The 25,429-nt window shown below is 40.3% G+C and overlaps 1 protein-coding gene across 12 annotated transcripts in view; it reads right to left on the bottom strand.

Moving 5' to 3' along the window:
- Nucleotides 1–25,429, bottom strand: part of TMCC1 (transmembrane and coiled-coil domain family 1) — a 157,703-nt gene that overhangs the window by 45,791 nt on the left and 86,483 nt on the right. Inside the window, exon 1 of one of the 12 annotated variants that reach the window (XM_060402953.1) lies at nt 2,215–2,336. The exons of 9 other annotated variants lie outside the window; for them this stretch is intronic. In XM_060402953.1, coding sequence (XP_060258936.1) covers nt 2,215–2,235 — 21 coding nt within the window. In that variant the 5' untranslated portion in view covers nt 2,236–2,336. Of the gene's footprint in view, nt 1–215; nt 381–2,214; nt 2,337–25,429 lie in introns of those variants that run through there. 2 more of the 12 variants (XM_060402951.1, XM_027957784.2) reach the window with 2 other exon arrangements.

Genomic DNA, 25,429 nt, shown 5'->3' with positions numbered 1-25,429 from the left:
TAGGAAACACATAATACGCCTCTCCATTACTGCCACCTCACACAAATCAGTCCCAAAATAGCAAATGCCCGGGGCTGAGATCTACTGCTGAAAAATGCTACGTTTCAGCAGCTCAAAGCATTTCCTGTGTCTGTCTCAGCCCCCAGCCCCCACTTAAAGCTGTAGAATTATAAGATTAAGGAAGAGATTTGAGGAAAAAAAAGACAGATACACACACATATACAACATACGGTTTCCGAGGAGAGTGAGGGTTCCATGCTTGTGAGGGAGGAAGAGGAGGAATATGCCGAAGAACCCTCGGGTTTCTCCCAGATTTGAACATGCTGTACTGTGGCATGAGGTCAGCAGAGACTGACTCCAGCCCTGTGAGGCTGAATTCTACCCTGACAAAGCAGGATCACTGTAATATGAAGCAAGAGGACCCAGGGCATGTTGGCTGCTGTACAGAGTGGCTGTTCTAGAAAGTAATGGCAATTCCAAAACAAGGGATCTATGCTGTCACATGAGGTGATCTTCAGCCCAGTTAAGCAATAAGCACCCAAAATACTCTGAATCCCAAACACAGGCAGCTCAAAACATTAGGAGAAAACTTTGTTCCTCAAACCTATTTTGTGTCTGGAGGAAATGAACAGGAAGTGGGAAATTCTAAGAACTTTTGGTTACTTTGTTTTGTATCACAAATAATGTCCAGATTCTATTCTAAATGAGCCACAGTCGTTTGGACACTGTGACCTAGCCAAGGAGCCCCAAAACTTTTCTATTACTTTACAAGGAAGAAGGGAGAATGTTCTAAAAAAATATTTTTGGTGTTAGAGATACGCTGAAACTGAAGAGATGGTTTAAAAACCTCATTTCTCCCAAATACCCAAAAGGCGGAGGTTGCTGCAGACCTAAAGCACATTACCATTTCTTTTTAGGTCACCAAGAATGTATATAACTGTACTGTTAGAAATTTTTCCCTGAAATAAGGGGAAAACACACACACACACACACACACACACACACAAATCATAACTAGGAAAAGGAACCAGGAGATGGAATTTCCGTCAAGACAAAAACACAGGACACACAGTGTAGAAAATCCTCTCCGTTCTGTGGTCTCCCCTATATTACGGAAGTTTTACTCTAGGCCAGAAGTGACCCAATCCTTTCATCATTCTCAAAAAGACAAAACTCTGATGAAAAGAATGGATTCTGGATTCAGGGTGGGGTTAGGTGTGACTATCAGGGGGGTCTCCCGGAGTGATGGAACACATGAACACGCACATGCACACCCAAAATCAGCACAGACATCAGCTTCCCCTCAAATGCCTCCCGTGTCGCCTTCTGAATCCCAGTTCTGCCATTTCCGAGATGCACGGCAAAATAAATGAGAACACCCCAGGCCTCTGCGACTTCTGGGACTCTCATTTCCCCTTCAAGCGCTTCAGGCCGCCTCACCTACAGCACGGGCCCCATGCACGTTAGTTCCCTTTCCTGCTTTTATTTCCATCACAGATCTGTTCTCACAGACACCAACCGCCATGGATTTCTATGCAGAAACTGAAAGTTTGCAAATCAGAGTGTGAGTTCAAAGTTCTATGCTTCCGCCGTGCCAGCTGACGACGTCTCCAGCAGCCACACGCCATCGGGGGATGCATGGCTGCCGCTCATTCATTCAGCAGCAGCAGAGGTTAACAACTCAAGCCTGACTCTGTGCTTGTCATCAAGAAGATAACGGCACAAGACAAATCAAGGAATAGAAGCTGTTCTGTTCTCTTCTTGGGCTCTTTTCTTGTCTTGAACTTTTTAGTCTAATCTGTGGTGGTGCAAAGTCGCTTCAGTAGTACAACTCTTTGCGACCCCATGGACTGCACCCTGCCAAGTTCCTCTGTCCATGGGATTCTCCAGGCAAGAATACTTGAGTGGGGTGCTGTGCCCTCCTCATTGGTCTTATACATCCAAATAATATTTCTCAACTCCACCAGGGAAAGGACAAGAAGTGTGGAAAGAGCAGAACAGTCAGAGCTATGAAGCACTCAGGATCTGCTTAGTTTCACATTCAAAAATGAATCACAGGCACTTTACGGGTAGGGTGAGAAGGGTCTTCAAAGGGTATGAATATGAGAAAATCAATTCAAGTAAATAAAAAATTCTAAGAAGTGACATCCTCATGGTCTGAAGCAAAGTCTGCCCATCTCCACAAGCTGTGGCACTGTGCCCTCTGGCACTTACCTCTGCTCCCCACTCAGACATCTCACTGCTGCTCTGTCCCTGCTCTGCCTCCTGAAGAAGACTGTCCAGGACTCCAGCAGACACATGGATAAACTCTTACATGACTGTGCTTCAGAACATTTACCTCTTCCGGGACTTACCAGTTAGTCAAACGGAATTTACCTTTGACCTTATTAACACGAGGTTCTGTTCCACCTCACCACTGAGATCACTAATCCCAGGACTAATCACCCTTTTGGAATTACATCTTAGGCTTTCATGTCTAAGAAATTAAATCTCATTGGTGCTACCCTATTCCCTCCCTCTCCCCCGTCCTACCAGGATCTATTATACTATCTTTCAAGCCAAAGTCAACGTGGTATAAAGAAATCAAGCAAAACTACATTAGAATTGACTCTACTGATTACTGACTGTCCAACTTTCATAACCACTGAACGTCAGTTTCTTCGTCAAGATAAGAATATAGCACACCTTTCAGCCCACATTTCTGAGCACTGACATACAGATTATCAGATACTGCTGCTACAGTGAATAAACCCAAATTTTAAGAATGATCTCTTCTATGTATATGGCTCTTTACAGAAGTTTTCAAAGCAATTAATGTGACATAATCTCCATTTTTACAAAAAAGTAACTTGAGATCTGCACAATTCCTAAATATGGCAGGGCCTCAGTAAATATTAGTGACTACTCTGAAGGTTGACTTATTCAAGATTACACAACTGGGGTGGGTTAGGATTAGAACCAAGGAATTCTGACTCTTCCCTAACATTCTTTCCACTATTTTGCCGTTCAGTTATTTGCCTCTATTTCTGTGCTTCTGTATTTATTCGGAAGAAATAAAATTATAAATTATATTTCTCATGCTCTATCTTTATCATTTATTATTTCTATATTGGCTTTCTTTAGCTTATATATATATTTTGCATACTCAAACTTTCAAAGTTTCTCTATATATTCATCCTAATACACTGAAGATTCCATGACTTATTTCAGCAAAATAAATTGAGATCATTCAGTTATTTCGATAGACTTCTAACACTACAACTTCACTCTCTATTTCCAATATTGTAATTTCTCCTGAGCAAATATCTCATCTTTTGGTTTCCAACTGTCTACCACGGGGAAAGGACTCTCTGATCTAAACAGTTTGATCTCATACTCTTCACATAATTTACCTAGAAGCCAGATCAGAATTCTTTCATTTCTGTCATTTACATCTCTCTTCGTAAAGCAATGCTTAAGAATAATTTCCTTTGCCAAGAAGACTCATGGTCTTTTCAACAAATGATACCAACACAAGTAGCTATCAACATGTAAAAGAATGAAGTTGGACTCTTCCTCACAAAATATAAAAGATTAACTCAAAATGAATCAAGAATTGAAATGTAAGATCTAAAACTATGGGTGTAAATCTTCACGACCTTGGATTTAGTCAATGGTTTCTTAGATGTGACAGCAAAACCATAAGCCATAAAAGAAAAAAACAGACAAAACAGCCACCACAAACTTCAAAGTGCACCACTAAGAACATGAAAAGACAACCCATAGAAAGGGGAAAAGCTTTTGGCAAATCATAAGCTTTATAAGGGACTTGTACATAGACTATATAAAGAACTAAATGTTAGCGAGAAAACCCAAATGGGCAAAGGCCCTAAATAGACACTTCTCAACAGAAGACTGACAAATGGCCAAAATGTACATTAAAAAGATGCTCGACATCATTAGCCTTCAAGGGAATACAAATCAAAACCTCAATGAAATACCAGTTCACACCTAGCTAGGATGACGATAATAACTAGAACTGGTGAGAATGCAGAGAAAGTGGAGCCCTCGTAGGCTGCTGGCGGGGATGCAACATGCCACAGTCCCTGCGGCAAACAGTCTGGTAGTTCCTCAAACGATTAAACAGACAGTTACCATACAATTCAACACACCCCTTAGAGGCACATGCCCAAGAGAAACAAAGACAAATGTCCACAGAAAAACTTGTACCCAGACATTCACAACAGTATTATTCATGAAAAAAGGAGAAGCAACTCAAATGTCCGTCAACTGATGAATGATATATAAAATGTGATATTGATATAACTGATTACCTGGCACTAACAAGGAAATACTGATAAATAACATATAGTATAATCTTGAAAACAGACTGCTAAGTTAAAGAAGCCAGTCACAAAGGATCAGCTATTTTATGATTTGATTCACATAAAATGTCCAGAACATTCAAATCTACAGAGACAGAAACTAGATTAGTGCTTGCCTAGGGCTGAGGGGAATGATAAGATTGGCAGTAATGGCTAGGATGTGTGGGATTTCTTTCTGGGGTAATGAAAATGTTCTAAAATTAATTATGGTGACAGTTGTGAAACTGAATAGAGTAAAAGTTGTGCAATTATAAACTTCCATGGATGAAGGGTATTATATGTGGATTATATTTAAAAAAAACTGTTAAAGTTTGTTGAAAAGCTGTTAAAACTTGAAAAAGTCACTTCTCGATTAAACATTTTTAACAGGACTTGTGTTCTCAGCTACCACGACTCTTAGGATCTATACGGATTTACTGCACAGATGTGCTTGGTCACAGACAGAATGGTATACACCAAAGCAGCACTCAGAGTCAAGGGGAGAAGACAATGTACACTGGATACCCACTTTGGCACCAATAACCTGTGTAGACAAGTCTTACTGAGCCCGTTTCCTCATCTCTGAAGCCTCTTATGATAAAATTGTGGGCTGAATCAACTCTCTTAGAAAGATTTTCTCTTAGTTTGCACAAACTTGAACTTCATGAGCAGCTGAGAATTCTAGGAAGGCTGGAATAAGGGATAAAAAAAGAATTAAACATTCCAATAAAAGACTTCTGTAGAAAAGTGTCATCTGTACTTCATGCTATTTATTATGGTGAATCTTTGGAATATGCAGCTACTCCTCTATATGTTATATGAAGTATTCAGAGTAAAATATTTTATCATGAAATAAGAAAAACAAAGTTGTATTTACATTACACAAATGACACTGTGAAGTATATGCAATTGACATGTGAATTAGAAACACCCACAAAGCTGTTATGTTGTAATGCACCATCAATTTTTTTGGATGACGAAATGTCTTTACAGCCCAAACAACGTAGGACTATTTTTATCACAACTACTACTATCGATAACCACCAGAAGAACAGTGACCTTTTAAGTACTAGGCTCTTTATACACATTACTTCATTTAATCCACAAAATACCTGGCATTCTACTTATTCATTGGCTTCATTTTTAATGAAGAGGAAATTAAGGCTCAGCGAGGGTAAGCCGCTTGCTTACCTGTGCTATTCAGCCTATCTCTGATGCTCTTATAGACTGGCCTACATCAAATGACAAACCAAATCCCAAGGGAGATGCTTCGTTTTATTCTACCCATCCTAAAGGAAGGTAGCTGCCTTGCTAGCTTCATTTTTGTTCCAGTGTCTTTGGGTTCACACTGTGACAGCAGTTCAGAAGAACTGGGATGGTTTGTAAACACATGTAACATTCATACAGTATCCATCACTACTGGGCCTTGCCTCCTGAAGCTCTCTCACCCTGGAATGCGCTTCTACATCCAACAGCCATTAAAGGCTCAGAGCCAATACTCCCATGAAGCTTTCTCTTGAGTTCCTTCTGTGGAAATCTTTCTCCCAATCATAGCATTTCATGAATATAATTATAAAACACCTACTCTGAGCCAGATGTTGTGATAGGCACTGAGTTAGATATATTTATTTTTTTACCATATGGTGCAGACCAAAAAAATCAATTGTATTTATGTTTCACTCAGTGTATAAAAACAGACTACATGGTCTGCAAAATGCCCTGATAGAGAAAAATGATCTTGATCATAGCTTCAGAAACAAAGACAGTGGAAGGAGAAAGGCATTTCTGAGTTCAGTTTCTAAACTCAAAGAAAAACTTAAAACTCACAACCTCGTTGCTATTGATTAATTTACTTAAAATTCAGGCTTTAAAAAATACCTTCCCCGTTTCATAAAACCCAAATCAAGAGCTTTTCTGGTAGGTTTCAACTGCCAAGTTCCATTTGTTTTAAAGGAAAACAATTACAGTCATAACAGCATCTAACGAAACATTCTAGTGACACCAGAGTATGATTTTAAAAGAGTTTCTTTGAAATTATCCAAATCTCTAGAGTAAATCTGATTAATATTGTGTTCCACGTACCAAATTCAATGCAAAATGGATGCTTACATTGCTGATAAGATGTTTAAAATCTTATTTCACCTTGTAATTATACGCGTACTACCACTTGTACCAAGTAGAGCATTTCCAGCAACTTCAGGGGAAGAAGGAGAAGGGGTCAGTGAGGCTGGTTTGCTGTAGAAGATTTTAGAAAAATCAACTATTTTTAAGTTGAAACAACCCATTTATCTTCACTCCTTTCTTGAAAACATTTAAAATAGCACACAGTGTGTACTGTCAGTATATAACTTGAGAGTTTTACACATATTCAATATAATCTCCTAACAGCCCTGGTAGGAAATTGTTACAACCACCATCTTCAACTCGAAGCTGAAGCTGAGAGGAGGAGAAACTTGCTCCAGGTAAGAGCACCGACAGAAAAGGAGAAGAGATTTGAACCTAGGTGTTTCCAGCCGATGTATATATATATATATATATATAAAAATATATATACATGGCAATTTTGGGTAACCTTTAAAGAGCACAACCACCACCTTCGAGGCTTCCCACAATATGAAGAGAATAAAACTGCTCAGAAAACAAACATGTCACTGTCATGTGCTAAATCGAATTAAACTAGATTTCCAAGTACCAGCTATGAGTGACAGAGACACCGATCTGATAGGAAAATCCTTCAAGAGTACACTGAAAAAAAAAAAAAAACAACAGATAAAACACATGTCCCACAGTTTCAATCACGCATTCACATTTCTCGAAACTCACTCTTCTCTTTGGCTTGCATGATGAGATTATAAAACATTTTGTTGTCATGTCCTGCACCAACCCCACACCTTCTCTTGGGGGCTCATAATCAGCGTTAATACCAACAGCTTCTCAGCCACAGCACAAAAGATGCTTCCAAGAGCGGCTTTACATTTCTCTAAGTGTAGCTGTTGCCAGAAGAATCCTCCCTGCTCAGAGCAGTTGCCCTGGAGGGAGATCGTGTAGCCCTTGCCTACACTTGTGCTGTGCAGCCTCTAGGGCAGCGTTGCTAGACATTCTGGATCCTAAGGGTATTGGCCCCTCTCTCTCCACTTCAGCAGCACGAAGCGTGTCCTTGCTACCCAAACAGAAAGACATGGCTGAACCTCCTTTCCTTCTATCTAGTTTTTAAATCCCTGAAAGGGAAAAAAAGAAATGAAGTATTCTTAGAGAAGATTTCATGACTATACCTGTGGCTTTAAAAACTGTTTTAATTTTTTATAATATTGTAGACTGTTGATTACTGCATAATTTCAACTGTTAGAAAACCTGGTCCTAAAGCGATTCCACGAATAAACTGGGTGATAAGGAGACAGTTATGATTATACTCACCGCTACTTGAGCATGTGTAGAATAGATGTTTTTTCCATGAGGATATGGGAAGGCTAAGGAAATTCAATAAAGCACTCCCAGCATTCCCACAAGAGAAAATGGATTAATACAGGGAACGTCTGAAGTACTTCACCCTCACGCGTTGTATTAGTCGGTATCTACTTACTGCCCTCACCTTCTCTTTGAGAGAGCGGGGCGCGGGGCAGGGATGTGTGCAGCGCCAGAGCACCAGCATCCGCACAGCGCCCAGGGCACGAAGGGCGCTCGGCTGGAGACAGTGGAGTGGGGAGCAGGCAGAGAAACTCCTTGCTCTCTCACTTGGCTCCGTAACCTTGGGGGAGCATTTTGAATCTCAGTCTCAGTGTCCTCATTAGTAAAACAGGATTATTCACTTTGTATAAATGCTGTGAGAATGAAATGAATTAATGTGTTAAGAGGTTTTTTTTTCCTCTGAGGCACAGAAGAGTCATTCAGTAAAAAGGTAATCCCCATATACTTGAAGACTAATATAAAACATAAATTTAACCCTAACACAAGCTCCATTAATGCAGGTTGCAAAAGGATTCCTAAAAATGAATTTATAGAGGCTCCTCAGTTACCCACCTTGTTTTTAAAAATGTAATACAATGGTTCAGTCTTTTTTGGATCACATACCCTTTTGAGAATTTGATGAAAATTCTTCCTCCAGAACAACTCGTGGACACATACAGATTCAGGGACCCAAGATTGAAATTCCCATATGTAATATTTTGCTTTGGATACCAGGGAGCGCAGTCCAAACTATAACTCAGTGTTATCAGGTAAACCATTGATGTTCTGATGTTCTCCTTGTCCTTTCTTTGAAAACTTGTATTATATGCCTGAGAAGTTTTTGTGTATAATACTTGTATTTAGAAGATTTTAGACTCTATAACAGTCAATTCACATTAAATTGCAAATTTGAAATCAGAGTTTTTTCCTTAAGCTTTTAGGATTGGCTTATAAATCTTGATTCTTTCCAAAGGCTAGTAAAATTTAGCAATCTTAGCAATCTGTCTCAGCTGTACAGAATCCACCTGCCAATGCAGGAGATGTGGGTTCAATTCCTGGGTCAGAAAGCTCTCTCGGAGCAGGAAATGGTAACCCACTCCAGCATTCTTGCCTGAAAAATCCCATGGACAGAGGAGCCTGCTGGGCTCAAAGAATTGGACACAACTGAGCAACTAACACTTTAACATATGGCTGTAAGTCATTTATTCCCAACTTATTAATACCATTAACTATAAGTATAACTGGCTCTTCTTTGGGAGTTTTTAATATAGCATCAGAGCTTAAATTATTCATATTTGGTATTTGAGAACCTCCTCCCAACTGTTTTATTCTTGAACAATTTTGCCAGAGTTGGGAGATTTGCTTCATTTTTTACCCAGATTCCTCTGTGGTGTACTTTGAACAAGCAGGGTAATTAATTTTTTTTCAGGTAAATTTAGTACGTATTTCTCTAAACCTTAGTTTCCTTGCTGGCAAGGAGCTCATCGGATTGTTACAGAAATGCAAATATGGTCATAGTATTAAGTATTAAATAAAAAATCCTTCTAGCCAACAATGACTAGAGGAAGTAGAATGGAAAAGAGATTGAGGGTTCCAGAGAGCTTAAGATAGGTGCAAGGTATTTAGTCTTGTTTTGATCGTTTTAAAGAACAAAAAAATCCAGGATATCCTCATTGTTTCAGAAAAAAACATAAAGATGTTTTAATATGACAAGTAAACTAATCTGTTATCCGTGATCTCAGCTCATAGGGAATTAAGATTAATCCTGAATTTGCAAGGCTAAGTTTTATGTATCATTACAAAAGTTTTATTTTGGCTTCCCAGGTGGCGCTAGTAGTAAAGAATCTGCCTGTCAGTGCAGGAAATGAAAGAGATGTGGGTTCGATCCCTCGCTCGGGAAGATTCCCCTGAAGTAGGAGATGGCAACCCACTCCAGAATTCCTGCCTGGGAAACTCCACGGACAGAGAAGGCTGGCGGGCTGCAGTCCATGGCGTCGCAAAGAGTTGGACATGGACTGGGCACACACACACAAGGAACAAGACTGTGACATCTCATAATTCAACAATTATCAGCACAGGCTGTGGAGCAAGGCATCTTCTAGTTGACCCAGAATTCAAAGGAATATAGATGTTACAGTGTTAGAGCGCTCTTGGTCCAGATACGAGGTCATCAGGATTCCAGAGGGTTCTGGGGGGCAGAGCTGAACTATATTATTTGTGTTTTAAGTCAGCATCCAACTAACTGTCCTAATTTAATTGTCAAATAGTACAAAGAAATTGTGACCCTCACTGTAAGAGTTTAGGGGTCTCATTTCTAGTCAGAAAGTGAAAAGCAAAGAAATACCACTTGTGTAGAAGATTCTGAAAGGCATTTTCTTGGACTCTGATTCAGGCATGGCTGAAGTCAAACTTGTTTGGGCTAGTGTTTTCTCCTTAAAAGACCTGCAGGGAGACTAGCCACTCCCGCCAGGAGTAAATATAGAGACTGAAAGCTAGAGATGGGTTGCTGGCCACTGAAAATAAGGACCAAAAGGAAGGAGGGCAATGCAATAAAAGCCCCCCTCTGCCTCCTCTTTTCTTACTTCTGTGGAAATGGCAAAACCCAGTCAGAATAATCTTCCACTTGATACAACTATTAACTGCTGTGTGAGCTAGAACTGCTTGCTAGGTCTGAGACTAGACTAATACAAAGAAAAGGAGAGATCAGTGCCCTGATGTCCTGGGAGGCCAAGCTGGAGTGCTAAATTCATTCATTCATCAGTTCACATACATTGTCATTCACCCAAATATTTTGAGTTTATGGCATCTGTAAGGCTTTGTGCTAGCATACATGGAGAACACAGAGATGACCATGCTGCTGAAAAGTGGGATGGAAACTAACGCCTAATATAAGATGTAGATTTTCAAATATTTAGTACAATGCCTGGCACATAATAAGCAGTCAACAAATGCTAGCCATTATTCTCAAAAAATCAAATGGTTCTTCAGATGATACAACAATGCTCGCTAAACAATCCTTATGATAAATGTTTTTTAAAAATCACTTTTGAGATATAACTCACACATCATTATAGTTCACTATATAGTTCATTGAAAGTATACAATTCAATGATTTTTTGTATATTCACTGAAATGCGCACCCATCACCACGATCAATCTTAGAACATCTTCCTCATCTCAAAAAGGAACCTCCTATCCCTTAGCCATCACCCTCCTATTACCCCATCCCTCCTGACCCTGTGGAACCACCAGTCTACCCTCTGTCTCTACAGCCTTGCCTATTCTAGGTATTTCATATACATGGAGTCACACAATATGTGGCCTTTAGCATTCTTCAGTGATCAATGCAAAGAAATAGAGGAAAAGAACAGAATGGGAAAGACTAGAGATCTCTTCAAGAAAATTAGAGATACCAAGGGAACATTTCATGCAAAGATGGGCTCAATAAAGGACAGAAATGGTCTGGACCTAACAGAAGCAGAAGATATTAAGAAGAGGTGGCAAGAATACACAGAAGAACTGTACAAAAAAGATCTTCATGACCCAAATAATCACGACGGTGTGATCACTCATCTAGAGCCAGACATCCTAGAATGTGAAGTCAAATGGGCCTTAGAAAGCATCACTATGAACAAAGCTAGTGGAGGTGACGGAATTCCAGTGGAGCTATTTCAAATCCTGAAAGATGATGCTGTGAAAGTGCTGCACTCAATATGCCAGCAAATTTGGAAAACTCAGCAGCGGCCACAGGACTGGAAAAGGTCAGTTTTCATCCCAATCCCAAAGAAAGGCAATGCAAAAGAATGCTCAAACTACCGAACAATTGCACTCATCTCACATGCTAGTAAAGTAATGCTCAAAATTCTCCAAGCCAGGCTTCAGCAATACGTGAACCATGTTCAACTTCCAGATGTTCAAGCTGGTTTTAGAAAAGGCAGAGGAACCAGAGATCAAATTGCCAACATCTGCTGGATCATGGAAAAAGCAATAGAAAAACATCAATTTCTGCTTTATTGACTATGCCAAAGCCTTTGACTGTGTGGATCACAATAAACTGTGGAAAATTCTCAAAGAGATGGGAATACCAGACCAACTGACCTGCCTCTTGAGAAACCTATATGCAGGTCAGGAAGCAACAGTTAGAACTGGACATGGAACAACAGACTGGTTCCAAATAGGAAAAGGAGTGCGTCAAGGCTGTATATTGTCACCTTGCTTATTTAACTTCTATGCAGAGTACATCATGAGAAACCCTGGGCTGGAAGAAGCACAAGCTGGAATCAAGATTGCTGGGAGAAATATCAATCACCTCAGATATGCAGATGACACCACCCTTATGGCAGAAAGTGAAGAGGAACTAAAGAGCCTCTTGATGAAAGTGAAAGAGGAGAGTGAAAAAGTTGGCTTAAAGCTCAACATTCAGAAAACGAAGATCATGGCATCTGGTCCCATCACTTCATGGGAAATAGATGGGGAAACAGTGGAAACAGTGTCAGACTTTACTTTTTTGGGCTCCAAAATCACTGCAGATGGTGATTGCAGCCATGACCTTGGAAGGAAAGTTATGACCAATCTAGATAGCATATTAAAAAGCAGAGATACTACTTTGCCAACAAAAGTCCATCTAGTCAAGGCTATGGTTTTCCATTGGTCATGTATGGATCTGAGAGTTGGACTGTGAAGAAAGCTGAGAGCCGAAGAATTGATGCTTTTGAACTGTGGCATTGGAGAAGACTCTTGAGAGTCACTTGGACTGCAAGGAGATCCAACCAGTCCATTCTAAAGGACATCAGTCCTGGGTGTTCTTTGGAAGGAATGATGCTAAAGCTGAAACTCCAATACTTTGGCTACCTCATGCAAAGAGTTGACTCATTGGAAAAGACTCTGATTCTGGGAGGGATTAGGGGCAGGAGGAGAAGGGGAAGACAGAGGATGAGATGGCTGGGTGGCATCACCGACTCAATGGACATGAGTTTGGGTTAACTCCGGGAGTTGGTGATGGACAGGGAGCCCTAGCCTGCTGCAATTCATGGGGTCACAAAGAGTTAGACACGACTGAGTGACTGAACTGAACTGAATCTAAAGAATAAATAATTATTTCGCTTTGCTTGAGGTGTGTTATAATAGATGGCAAGATACAGCTCTTCCTCACAATACAGTTTGAAGATATTTCACTAGAAAGTAAAAATTTAAAGTCCCCAATCCAAACAACTTCTGAAGACCATTTTTTAAATGCCCACATATATAGACATAAGGATCTTAATGTGTCCATGAGTTCATTATTTTTAAAAAAGTTTAGTGAGAGGTGCCTCCTGAGAGGTAAATGATTTCAGCAACTAGATCTCTAGGCATTTTGTTTTGATTTATTACAAATCCTACTGAATGGGTGTCTCTTTTTCCCTCCTGTTGTCCTCTGCTATGAGAAACTTAAACCATCCATTCTTTTTCTGACTCAAGAATAAGATTTGAAGACTAAGTTGCAAAGGAAAATGGATCTGGTTTAAGGCTTTACACCATACTCCCAAACGAAATTAATCCATCCCACAAGAGAAAATCAGGATAAAATATAACACGGCTATTCACTTAGTTCAAAGGATTTCTATTCTCACATCGAGGCAAGCCAGGCTGTCAGGGTTTTTCCATCCGCAAAATACAGGGTTGGATTATGTACTCGTTAAGGTCTCTTCCATCTCTGAGAGACTATGACTTTTCTCCTTAATCCTTTTGAACACAGGCATAAAGAGCTGTACTATGACTTGCCTGAGGCTAAAGAGAAGCTTGTCAGCAGGGCTAGGGTTAGACTCCTGATTCATCCCTGTATTCACTGCGGATATCCAGAGAAAGAAGTCAGACTCATTTCTGACCTCACAGACTTCACGGTCTAGTAGGGAGGAAGGACAAGCAAATGGTAATGGTTGTGACACACAGAGAACCAGGAGAAGGAAGGGGTAAGAGCTGGGAATTTTGTCTTCTCTTCTTTGAAATACTTCACATCCCCCTCCAAATATGAGTCTTCTATAAAGCAATCTAGGTTAGACCTCATTCATTTAGGTTCTTACACTGATGTTTGGAAATGATGTAAAGGTTGACATATTTACTCTTGACCAGGGGTAAAGATAAACCAAGAACAATTAAACCACACTTCTCTTCTTATGGCACGTAAGCTATGCTTATTCACAGAGGGGGAACAAAACCGCACAGTTTATTTTTTAAATGCTCTTTTTATTATTAATCACAAACTGTGCCTGAATCAAGCAAGAAAGAATATGTTGCCTATCTTTTCCTTTAGCAGTTAAAGGTCTTTCTTTAAGGTGATAATTACCAAAGGATTATTGTAGCCAACACACTCTTTACCTTCTGATTTTATTACGCGTGTCATGAATTCAAACGGACCCATCCTGCACTGCATTTTTGATGCAAAATGGAACTTCTATTTCCTTTATATTGTTAAACGGAAACACTCTGTCCTTGGCAAGCAAACAATTTTGCCTGAGGTTGGTAACTATTTGGGGCTCCAAGGGATTCTGTGATTATCTGAGGTCCAATTAAATGAAAGAGCAGAAAAATGAAAACTGTATCTCTACTTACACAGGGATTTAGAAAACAGGTTAGACACAATTCTTTAAACACTATCAAAATGCTCCTAAACTACAGATTTTAATTCTACAATCTATCAATTTGGAGATTATCTCCAGAGAGTGTGCAAAATTTCCCATACCTTCCGGGAAGACACTCTGAATTTGGGTTCAGGGACACTACACAGTAAAATGAATATATAACTGCAATTTGTACACGGGACTAAAAAGACAGACTATAATTAGGTTAACCCTAAAATGAAATTTCTGGCCTCCTAAGCACTCTAACAAAAATGAAGAGATGTGGACAACAACAGCAGGATCACAGGCACCGCCCACAGGAGAGGAGATGAGTCAGTTAAGATGTATGTGCTCTGAGGTTTTCGTCAGTGTGATACCACCACTGTCAAAATCTCTGGATCTCTGGAGGACTCTAATACTTAACTCCAATTGTCCCTAACCACAACACTCTCAGAAATTAACATGTCCATAGTAAGGAATGTGAGAATGGTAGTTGTGTTCAGTCCTTAAGTTATGTCTCAGGGACTGTAGCCCTCCAGGCTTCTCTGTCCATGGGATTTTCCAGGCAAGAAGACTGAAGCCCTAGGGAATGGTAGAGGAAAGCTTTGATAGGAGGGAAGCAGCTGATCTTGGCTTAAAGAATAGTTAAGACCTGGATAAGGAGATTGGGGGTGGGCAGGAAAAGGAAAGGGAGGATAAAGTGATCCCGGCAAAAGAAAAACCTGAGTGAAAAGCAAGAGGGAACAAATACAGAGCCTGTACAGGAAACAATGAGCGATTCAGTCTGGCTGAACCCTAGGCTCACTGGCTAATGAAGTTAGGTTAATTGTCCTCTGTCATGAGAGGACTTAACCAATAAGCTGAGGAATATGAGCTTCATTTTGAGTACAGAGGGAGCAACTGAAGACTGCATGGCATGACGGAGACCACAAGAGACACAATTTAAAAAGATTTAACAGGCAAAATAGATACGGGAAAGGCAGAGCTGGAAGTGGGTGTGGGAACAGTTAAAAAGCTAGACTTTTTTGAATGTACCCTGCTTTGTAGATTTGACTTTGGAACCATGTAAATGTTTTATGCGATTATAAAATCAAATTCAATCAGAATGGGGGGAAAAAACCTCTAAATGTAAAAAGTGAAATGAAAGAAGCCCAACAGCATCTAGTTGGTAAGTTAACAGAAAATTTTGAAACAGTAAAAGAAGAAAATAAACACTTAAAAATTCATGTCTGACTCTTTGCAACCCCATGACTATAACCTGCCAGGCTCCTCTGTCCATGGGACTCTCCAGGCAAGAAGACTGGAGTGGGTTGCCATCCCCTTCTCCAGGGGATCTTCCCGACCAAGGGATGGAACTCAAGTCTCCTAAACTGCAGGCAGATTCTTTACCATCTGCGCCACCACGTAAGCCCAAAATTTTAAAATATATTCTTACTGTACTTTGTACCTTAAAGACCAAAAGAACTACAAAGAAATATTAAACTGTTTTCCATTGTCATCCTGACACAACACAGAAGCAATGAGCATACTTAGTGCTCAGAATGGTCCCTAAATGTTATTTCTCACTAAAGGAACCAAGGCTCCTTGGAAGAACACAGATGATTCTAGGTCTGGAGAAGAAAATTTCTTGACTTTTGTGTTACATAAGGACAGCTGGAGTCCTGTGAAAATGTCTAAGGGCCATTTCAGAGAATATTATTGTTCGGGGTACTGACCACTTTGTCATTTAGCTTGAGGTATCAGTCTATTTATGAATCACATATATATTGAATATTCTTTCCATAAAACTGTCAGTAGGCAGAATAAATTATCATACCCCAAAATGCTATGAATGTTCTATTAATATATACATTTCTTACCACAGATGACCTTCAAGGGATGTATATTAAGAATCTAGAAGGTGGAAGTATAATGGTGAACATGGAAGATTTCACCCCTGCCCTCATGAAGCCTACAGTCTAGTGGAACACAGAGGTAATTCAAAATATTGAGTCAGTGGCCTGGCAGATGGTAGGCAGCACACGGTGCTGAGAGAACACAGAAGAAGGGCAACAGGCTCAGAGCTGGTGGGCCACCAAGTTTCTCTGGAGCAATGACATCAAAGCTGAGACCCAAAAGACATTCAGGAGTTTGTATACATTTGCTTGTTTCTTGGGAATGGTAACTGGAGAGTGAATAGTGGCAGGATTAGGAAAACGGAGGGAAATCCATGCAAAAACAGTCACAGCATGACTCCTCATGACTTGAGAGGGAAAAAATTAGTAATTTAGAGTGGCTGGTGGATAGCAAGGATGAGGCAAAAAGGTAAGCAGAGGCCAGGTCATAAAAAAATCTACAGATTACGCTAGGGCAGTTTTAACTTTATCCTGAGGCAGCCAGTGAAGAACTTTTGGGAGAGGGAAGCCTTAATTAAATCTGTCTGAAGAGCCACAATCCCTGGAGGAGGGCATGGCAACCCACTCTAGTATCCTTGCCTGAAGAATCCCATGGACAGAGGAGCCTGGCGGGCTACAGCCCACGGGGTCACAAAGAGTTGGACACACCTGAAGCGACACAGCATGCATACACACACACACATCCAGAACGGATTAGAAGGGGGCATGATAAAGCACGCAGAGGTCCATCAGAAGTCTGCTGTCAAAACGCAGGTTCAACACTGGGGATGGAAGCACACACTCAAATACTCGCTATTTGAGAGATGTTTAGCAAGCAGGATCGATGGCTTCTATTGGTTAGGGGTTGAGGGTGTGACGGGGGAAAGATTAGAAGCTGAAGATGATGCCTCCTCTTCCGTCATAAGTACCTGGGTACACAGGGGGTGACCCTTAATAAGAGAAGACTGGGAAAGAAGCAAGTTTGGGGAAAGGGGCGGGGAAGATGAGCTCATTTTTGACCATATTAAATACCGAGTGACTGTGAGAGATCCCAGAAGAGACAAGAAGCAGGCAACCAGCACTGTTTCCTCGTTCCCCACATTCAATCCATCACCAAATCCTCTGAAGTCCACTTTCAAAAACCAAGATACAGCACAACTCTGTCCACCTCTTTCATCTCCACTGTTAACCAGCACATTGCAAAAGCATCATTGTTCTTCTCGATGGCTGCCACATATCACTTCTATCACCTAGTCCCCATGCTGTAAGTAGTCTTTCTAAAATATAAATCAGATCATATTACCCCCTATTTTAACCCTTGAAGGGCTTTCTATTGAATTTTAAAATGAAATCGAACTCCTTATCATAGCCAAAAAACTCCTCCATGACACTGGCCGTTTTCCTTCTTTTATCTGCCGCTCTCACTCATTTGGCCAAACTCTCTGCTTTTAGAATCTCTGCACTAGGGAACTGCCGCACTTCCCTTTATTCCCCTTTCTTCCCTCAACACAAATGTCTCTGCCTTTAGATGTCATCTCAAATACCATCTCCTCAAAGAGTCCTTCTCTAGCCACTCCCTTCCACATTGCATGACTTACTGGACTACAGTCTGTATCCTTGACTGTTTGCCTATTCCCTACATCATAAATTCCATGAGAATTGAAACCTTATTTATCTTTTCCACTGCTCTACTTTGTATAGACGAAACAGAGTTGACCTTCAACATGTTTGCTGAATGAATTAACAAATGAATAAATGCACAAAATGAATGGAACTGAAGCTCAGAAGGAAAAGCTCAGCTGGAGCCCGATTTGGGCATCTTCCTCATGTGTATGACAAATGATGCCAAGAAAACCAATACTGCCCACAGGAAGTATAAACAGAAAATAAGAGCGCCCTTAAAACAGAGCCCGGAGGAACATCGACACTCTAGAGACGAGCAGAAGAAGAGGGCCTATACACACAAAGGAACAAAACGGAAGAACCAGAGATAAAGAAGGAAAACCAGGAGATGCTCCCAAAGTGCTGGGCTCTGTAGAAGAGCACTCTTTATTGGAAAGGCAGCTCGGCAGTAAGGAGAAGTTTGTATCACTGAAGTCGGACATATATTCCTGCCACGTGCCAGGGACTATGCTAGGAGCTCAGACATAAAATCAAACAAGAAAATAGATCAAATGCTACTAATGACTATTCAAAGACTGGTACACAATACAATCTTCTCCAAGTGTGCTATGAGCAAGTCCCAATCTGAATCTTAATTATCACAACTGCTGAGAAGATTAAATGAGATCTTGTTCATAAAGTGCTGAGTATAATTTCTGAAACACAACAGGCATCTAATCAATCACAGTTACTATTATAAAACTATCTTCCCTTCACTGATTAAAAAAAAAATTACAGCACACTATAGCAATTTATGGCAATCTTCCCTTGGGGAATAATTGGATTTAAAAATTCATTATCTATTCTGGGAATACTAAAATAAGCAAAAGGATAGGATTCTTTATAGGGAAACTACTGGCGAGTACCAATTCAAGGTTTTTCCAAGATTCCAGTTTGGTTTTAGCACAGGTACAGAAGTGACTTAAGCGACTCAGAAGTAGGTCACCCCAACTCACCTTAGTACACAGCTCTTTGAGTTCCCCAGCCCTCATATACTACTCAGAGAAAGACCATAAACCTGCCTTTCCCCTCAAAACCCAAGTTCCTTGGGTGGGCTTATCTTATTCATGAACAAGACTTCCTGACTTTCCTAAAACGAGACAATTAGAAGAAAAAGTATCACAGTTCAGTCAGATCTCATTTTCTGCACTTTTATTTTGCTAGATTATCCCCTTTAGAGTCAAGAGGCTCACTTCTTTTAAAATAAAGAACAAAAAAGTCAGCTGAGCTGAAAGAACACAGATTCCTCAAAAACACTAAACAAGAGAAAATGCCCGAGTATTTCTCACTTAAATTCCAACTGGGAACACGAGGCTGAAATACCGCGGACCAACAGGAGCCTTTATTCTGCATGCCACGCGATCCAACCCCCAGCCGAAATGCCTCCTTCTTCAGAGCGCACACTACTTCCCATTGATTCCCCCTACTTCAGTTGGTGTCCAAACCTCAGAGATCAAGGCTGCACTGGTATCTTCCAGCCAAAGGAAAATTATTTTCTTTGCTTCTCTTTTGTTCCTCTCTAACAGACTGCCGGTTCTTTTGTCCAGACCATGTGGGCAGCGGAGCTAAAGAACTTCTGCCAGTTATACACGCTTAGCAAGCAAAAAGTAAACAAGACAGATCCTTCCAAGCTGAAATGTTCTAAAAGCAAACTACAGCAGTTAAGTTTCTGAATATTTTCAGGTAAACAGTCTATTTACTAGAGTGTATTAATAGACTAAGGTCTGGAATAAGGGGGAAAAAATTCAAAATTTAAACAGAGCAAAATTTTCATTTAATACGAAGGTCAAAAGAGCATGAAACTGGAAAATAAGGGCGAGAAATCCTAACCACGATTGGATCACTATGCACTATGTGCTTTTGCCCTTGTTTACCCACTGATGCAATTATGCTAAAGACACTTTCTCCCTTTCTGCCTTCGAAACAGGTTGAATTTCACAATATCTCATCTCCCTGCAGTAAAGCATAACTGAGAGAAGTGTACTACATCTCAAGGTAGTATGTTCCCTTTAAAAAAAGTTAATCAAACAGCCTGACTCCACTCTAACAGGGCTTTCTTTTGTGTGTGCGTTTCTGAGAACCCAGCACCAAACGACTGTCTCTTAATTCGGCAATGTGTTTGGAACGCAATGACTTGCAGCAGAAGGACAACGTCCCCCATCATAATACACAGGGACCACTGGCAGCAGTAAACCAACCAGGAGTGGCCGTGTGCCCTTAGAAACAAACTGGGAGAAGTTAAACCCCAAGAAGTAACTCCTAGCTTACTCCTATCTGTTCAGTTGTTATTTCTAAGACATCACTGCAAAATTAAAAGAAATCTTACATTTTACCTTTCAATTTTCTACATAAGGTGGAAGGCTACAAAGTCTCTTAAGAACATTTTCTTCTAATAACAACCAAAATATAAGTCAATCTTCTGGGTCCTTACAAATCTTAAGCTCTTCCTTTTTCACCAAGCTACATTCTCACCATCTGTGATCACCATTTCAGTAGAAGTTCCCTTTGTAATATGACATCGTACTTTAAAGATGTAAAAAAGGTTCACCTGAGATACCTTTTGGGGATGGAGAAGCAGGGAAACTTCTTCTCCCTCACCTAGCTTTACTGAGCTACAATGAACATGCTGTGACACATTTAACTTGTATTTGTTGTTCAGCTGCTCAGTCGGGTCTGACTCCCTGAAATCCCATGAACATAAGCAGGCCAGGCTTCTCTGTCCTTCACTGTCTCCCAGAGTTTGCTCAAATTCATGTCCATTGAGTCGGTGATGCCATCCAACCATCTCACCCTCTATCACCCTCTTCTTCTGCCCTCAATTTTACCCAACATCAGGGTTGTTTCCAATAAGTCAGCTCTTCACATCAGGTGGCCCAAGTATTAGAGCTTCAGCAACCGTCCTTCCAGTGAATATTCAGGGTTGATTTCCTTTAGGATTTACTGGTTTGAGCTCCTTGCTGTCCAAGGAGCTTTCAAGAGACTTCTTAATTTATATAGTGGTTGGTTCTTTAATATTATGGGAAATATCTTCAAATAGTGGTGGTTAGATAATTAAAAGTTATTTAAAAAACATACTCAAAGTACTTATGCTAAAAATTTGTCTCTCTGAATTCCTTTCAGATCTTAGTGGATCAGGTGGTCTGAAGAACAGGAAATATTATGAAGTCATATCTTTCCAAGTAAAATGCCAGTCACACCAACAATCAACATCTTAAACCAGAAGAGAATAACGTGCAGTGAGGCATGACTTTTTCTGTATGTACACAATCAGAAGGTTTGGTCATTAAACAGTTTCGGTAGACCTAAGGACTATCTACTTCTGACTCCACTAACGACAGTCTTGAGTCAATTACTTCAGACCTTCCTAGGCAGCAGTAAGAGGAAGGTAAGACTACTTTGTCACTTTCATCCCTTGCCTGTCAAGCCAGAATAATTCATTCAGTGACATTTCTGTAACCAAAAAAACACTTTGGTTTGATTTTACTGCCTCTTCCAATTACATCCCATTTCAAGCCCTTCCCCACCCCCTGCCAGGCTTCCTAAAGAAGCTGTCCACACTTACTAATGCCATTTCTCTATCCCATATTCCACTTACCGGGCTGTTAACTAGCTTCCCATCTAGTCCACTCAAATTTTATATTCCTCAATAAGATTTTCCTGTTTTGCTCACATAATGAGAAAAGAAGTAAATTGAAGGGGTCAGCAGAGAATTTAGGCTCAAGACTTCCATCTGACATTTACAAGCTGTGTATATTTAAACATTTCATTTCACATCACTGAGCACTTTCCTCCTCTGTAAACTGAATAGATTAGATGACAATCTCTAGGGTCTCTTCCTTTACTAAACCTATAGTTTCACAACTAAATTCAATCAGCCTTCATCCTTTTCTCTTTGCTGTATGACACTAATCACCATCTTCACTCCACTATTATTTGCTCAAAGCTCTTCCACTCATGACTTCAGGTATTACCTCTACGCTAATATCACCACCAAATCCTCTAACCCCAAATTCTCTATTTCCAAATACACAGTCTCTACACTTCGCCATTATATCTTCATCAAAGACATAATACACCCAAACTTATACTTACACCCAAACCAACAAACCACCCTTCAGCTTGCTCCAAATATCCTGTTTCCTTAATAATTCCTAACTACCCAAAGTCTTGGACGCTATGCAAGTCTGAGTCTTTCTTCTCCCGTCTCCTTTTCATTCGATTCTGCTGACCCTTCTTAGACAGTAGATGCTCCCCCTTTTGAAACGTCATCACTCCTGGCCGGATTGCTCTAAACACCTACTGCTTGTTTTCTCAGTCCTAGTTTGTTCACTTTCCCAACCAGCCAATATTCTCTTGCATTGTCCAATATGGCATCCACTAACTGCACGTGGTTTTTAAACAAAGTTTAAAATTCAGTTTCTCATTCACACCAGTTGCAGTTCAAGGCTCAACAGCCACATATGGTAGGTGACTACTACACTGGACAGCAGAGATACATTCCCATCCTCACAGAAAGTTCTATTGGAAGGAGCCGTAATCTTGGACAAAACTTCTTAACACGCTATTTACATCATGGGTTTTCTTGGTAAATATTTAGTAAGAATATGGGCTGGATTGCTAACACTTAATCAAACCAGTCTGAAATCTTTATCTGGACATCGAAACGTTCCAGGCTTGGCTTCATCAAACTTCTTTGTACATTTTCTTTGCCAACACATACTCTGTTTGCCAAACTGTTCTCAGTGATCACGTAGTGAACAATGCTCATTATCACATTCATTCATTCTTTCATTCAATAAATAAACCATGTGTGAGACACTTACAGATTCCAGGAATACTGCAGAGAAGGAAACAGGCAATAATCTTCTGACCGACTCTGCTTCCTCTCCGCTCACTGGCTTTCTACCCATCTATCCTCCAAAGCCCATCTTCTTCAAGCTCTCCTAGCTTATCTTCCCCTCTCAAAGTTCACAGGGCACTGGTACACAGCCCACATTTGGACACAATTAAGTAAAACTTAGTTTTATATTCTTTCATGCTTTATCATCCCAACTAGAATTCAATCTACTTAAGGAATTTGGCATTTACTACCAAGAGAGGAGATATTTCTGTGTTAATATGAATTTAACTAAAATCAAAGAGTTATGAGACACTGAAATCTTATTTTATATATCTACTAAGTAGGACAATAACATTTGTTCTATCTAAATCATAGAATCAAACTAAATAAGAGTGAATAACTTCGATTTTTCTTGTTGGCAAGAAGAAATCTCTAGGGATTTGTTATTTATAAAAAAGCTGAAAAATAAAGAGTAGGCAAAAGGTTACTTTGCTGTTGTTACATTCAAGGGAAATGATGAAACCACTTTAAAAAAGTTACACACTAAGATTTCTGCTCAACAATAAAATACAATGTTCCATGGAATATTACATTCTTAATTCAGGATGGCTCTTTTCTTTCCTTCCATTTTTTTCAAAGAAACAATTCATTCACGTTTTCAATAAACAGGAACTAGGCATCTACTATACCCTAGATGCTGAAGATACGTTAATAAAATAGACAGACACTCTCCAAGGAATTACATTCTTGAGGTTGGGGCAGGGAGGGAGAAAGAAAACAGATAAATTAGTAAACTGTATAGTATATTAGTTATTGTACACTAAAAGGTAATAAATGGTAGGAGTAAAAAATAAAACAAGGAGACATCCTAATTTAATATTTTAGAGTGCTCAGGGAAGGTCTCACTAAGAAGATCTGACAAGACAACACCTAAGGTAAGATCTGAAAGCAATGACCAGATGAATGATGTGGCTCCCTGGAGAAAGAAGAACCCAGAGACAGCAGAGTACAGGGCAAAGGTTCTGAGGGAGGAGAGTGCTTGGTACGTTCCAGGAATAGCTAGAGGGCCAGTGTCAAGGAAATCAACCTGAATATTCATTGGAGGGACTGATGCTGAAGCTGAAGCTCCAATACTTTGGCCACCTGATGGGAAGAGCTGACTTGTTGGAAAAGACCCTGATGCTGGGAAAGACTGAAGGGGGGAGGAGAAGAGGACGACAGAGGATGAGATGGTTGGATGGCATCAGTGACTCACGGACATGAGTTTGGGTAGGCTCCGGGAGTTGGTGATGGACAGGGAAGCCTGGCGTGCTGCAGTCCACGGGGTCGCAAAGAGTTGGATGCGATTGAGCGACTGAACTGACCTTAGTGTGGTCAGAGAGTTAATGAAGAAACAGACTGTGTAGGGCTCTAAAGACCAGGTACAAGTGAGTGACAGAGGAAAACACTGGAGAGTTTTGATCATATGAGTAATATCATCTGGCTTAAGTTTTATTAGGATTATTCTGTCTTTTGTGATAAGAAAATTCTAATGGGGAAAAGTAGATGCTAAAAGACTCGTTAGGAGGTTAATGCAGTAATTCAGGTGAAAGAGGGTGTCAACAGAGAACAGATATTGGCGAATTCTAGATACGTTTAAAAGTGAAGTCAAGAGGATTTGTTGATAAACTGGGAGTGAGAAAGAGGCATCAAAGGTGACTCAAAGATTTCGGGCCTGAAGGGTGGAGGTGTTGTTAACTGTGAAGGAAAAGTGCAAGGGAACCAGGGAGGGGAAAGGATACCAGAAGCTTAGTTTTGGACATATTTTGTCTCAAATGTCTGTTAGACATCCTAATGGAGATGTCAAACAGGCAGCTGAATATACGGGTCTGGAATTCAAGGGAAAGATCAGGACTGAGATTATACACTTGGGAAGTGTCAACATATAATGGTACTCAGCACTGTAAAGCTGGATGAAATCACCAAGAAAGCAGTAAAGTGGACTGAGCCTAGGCTATAGCTACATAATTAAAAGATCAGGAAAGGAGACTGACTGGTGAGGACCAGTAAGGTGGAAGAAAAGCCAAGAGTATGATATCCTGACAGCCACGTGAAGAAAGTGTTCACTGAGGACAGAGCGACCGGCATGCCCCATGCTCAAATCAAGAGGTGACTGAGAACTGAGGACTGGATTTAGCAACACAGCGGTCACACTGGAGGTCTTGGCAAAGCATAAGCAGGGAAGTGACACAAATGAAATGAATAGCCATGCTGGAGTCCAGGTCTCTGTGCTTCCACGTCTCCAAAGCTATAGGGTTAGAGTGGTAATGACAGACACAGCAGTCTCCCTCACTGCTGACTCCTTTGACTCTCATGGGAACTATTTTCACTTGAGTAGGACTTGGGAAAAAAGGCAGAAGGGCATCTATTGGGAAAGTTTACCATCCTTCCTGTGACCTTTCAGGTCACTTGCCCAATACAATTTGATTATCATGAGCTGTGATATGTTATTTTCCTTTTTTTGTTTGTTGTATTTGAGAATAGGAAATATGGAAGGTAGTAGTAGATAGTGCTTCCACTTATCACCTAAAGCTTGAGTATTCCTGACAACTTCAATGGCAGAAAATGAAAAGTTGCTTAAAAACTCAGCTAACTTAGATGCCAGAATGGGGAATTCCATTTAGTTTGTTC

Source organism: Ovis aries, chromosome 19, assembly GCF_016772045.2.
Source record: "Ovis aries strain OAR_USU_Benz2616 breed Rambouillet chromosome 19, ARS-UI_Ramb_v3.0, whole genome shotgun sequence".
NCBI lineage: Eukaryota > Metazoa > Chordata > Mammalia > Artiodactyla > Bovidae > Ovis > Ovis aries.
This window is presented reverse-complemented; position numbering and strand designations above follow the sequence as displayed.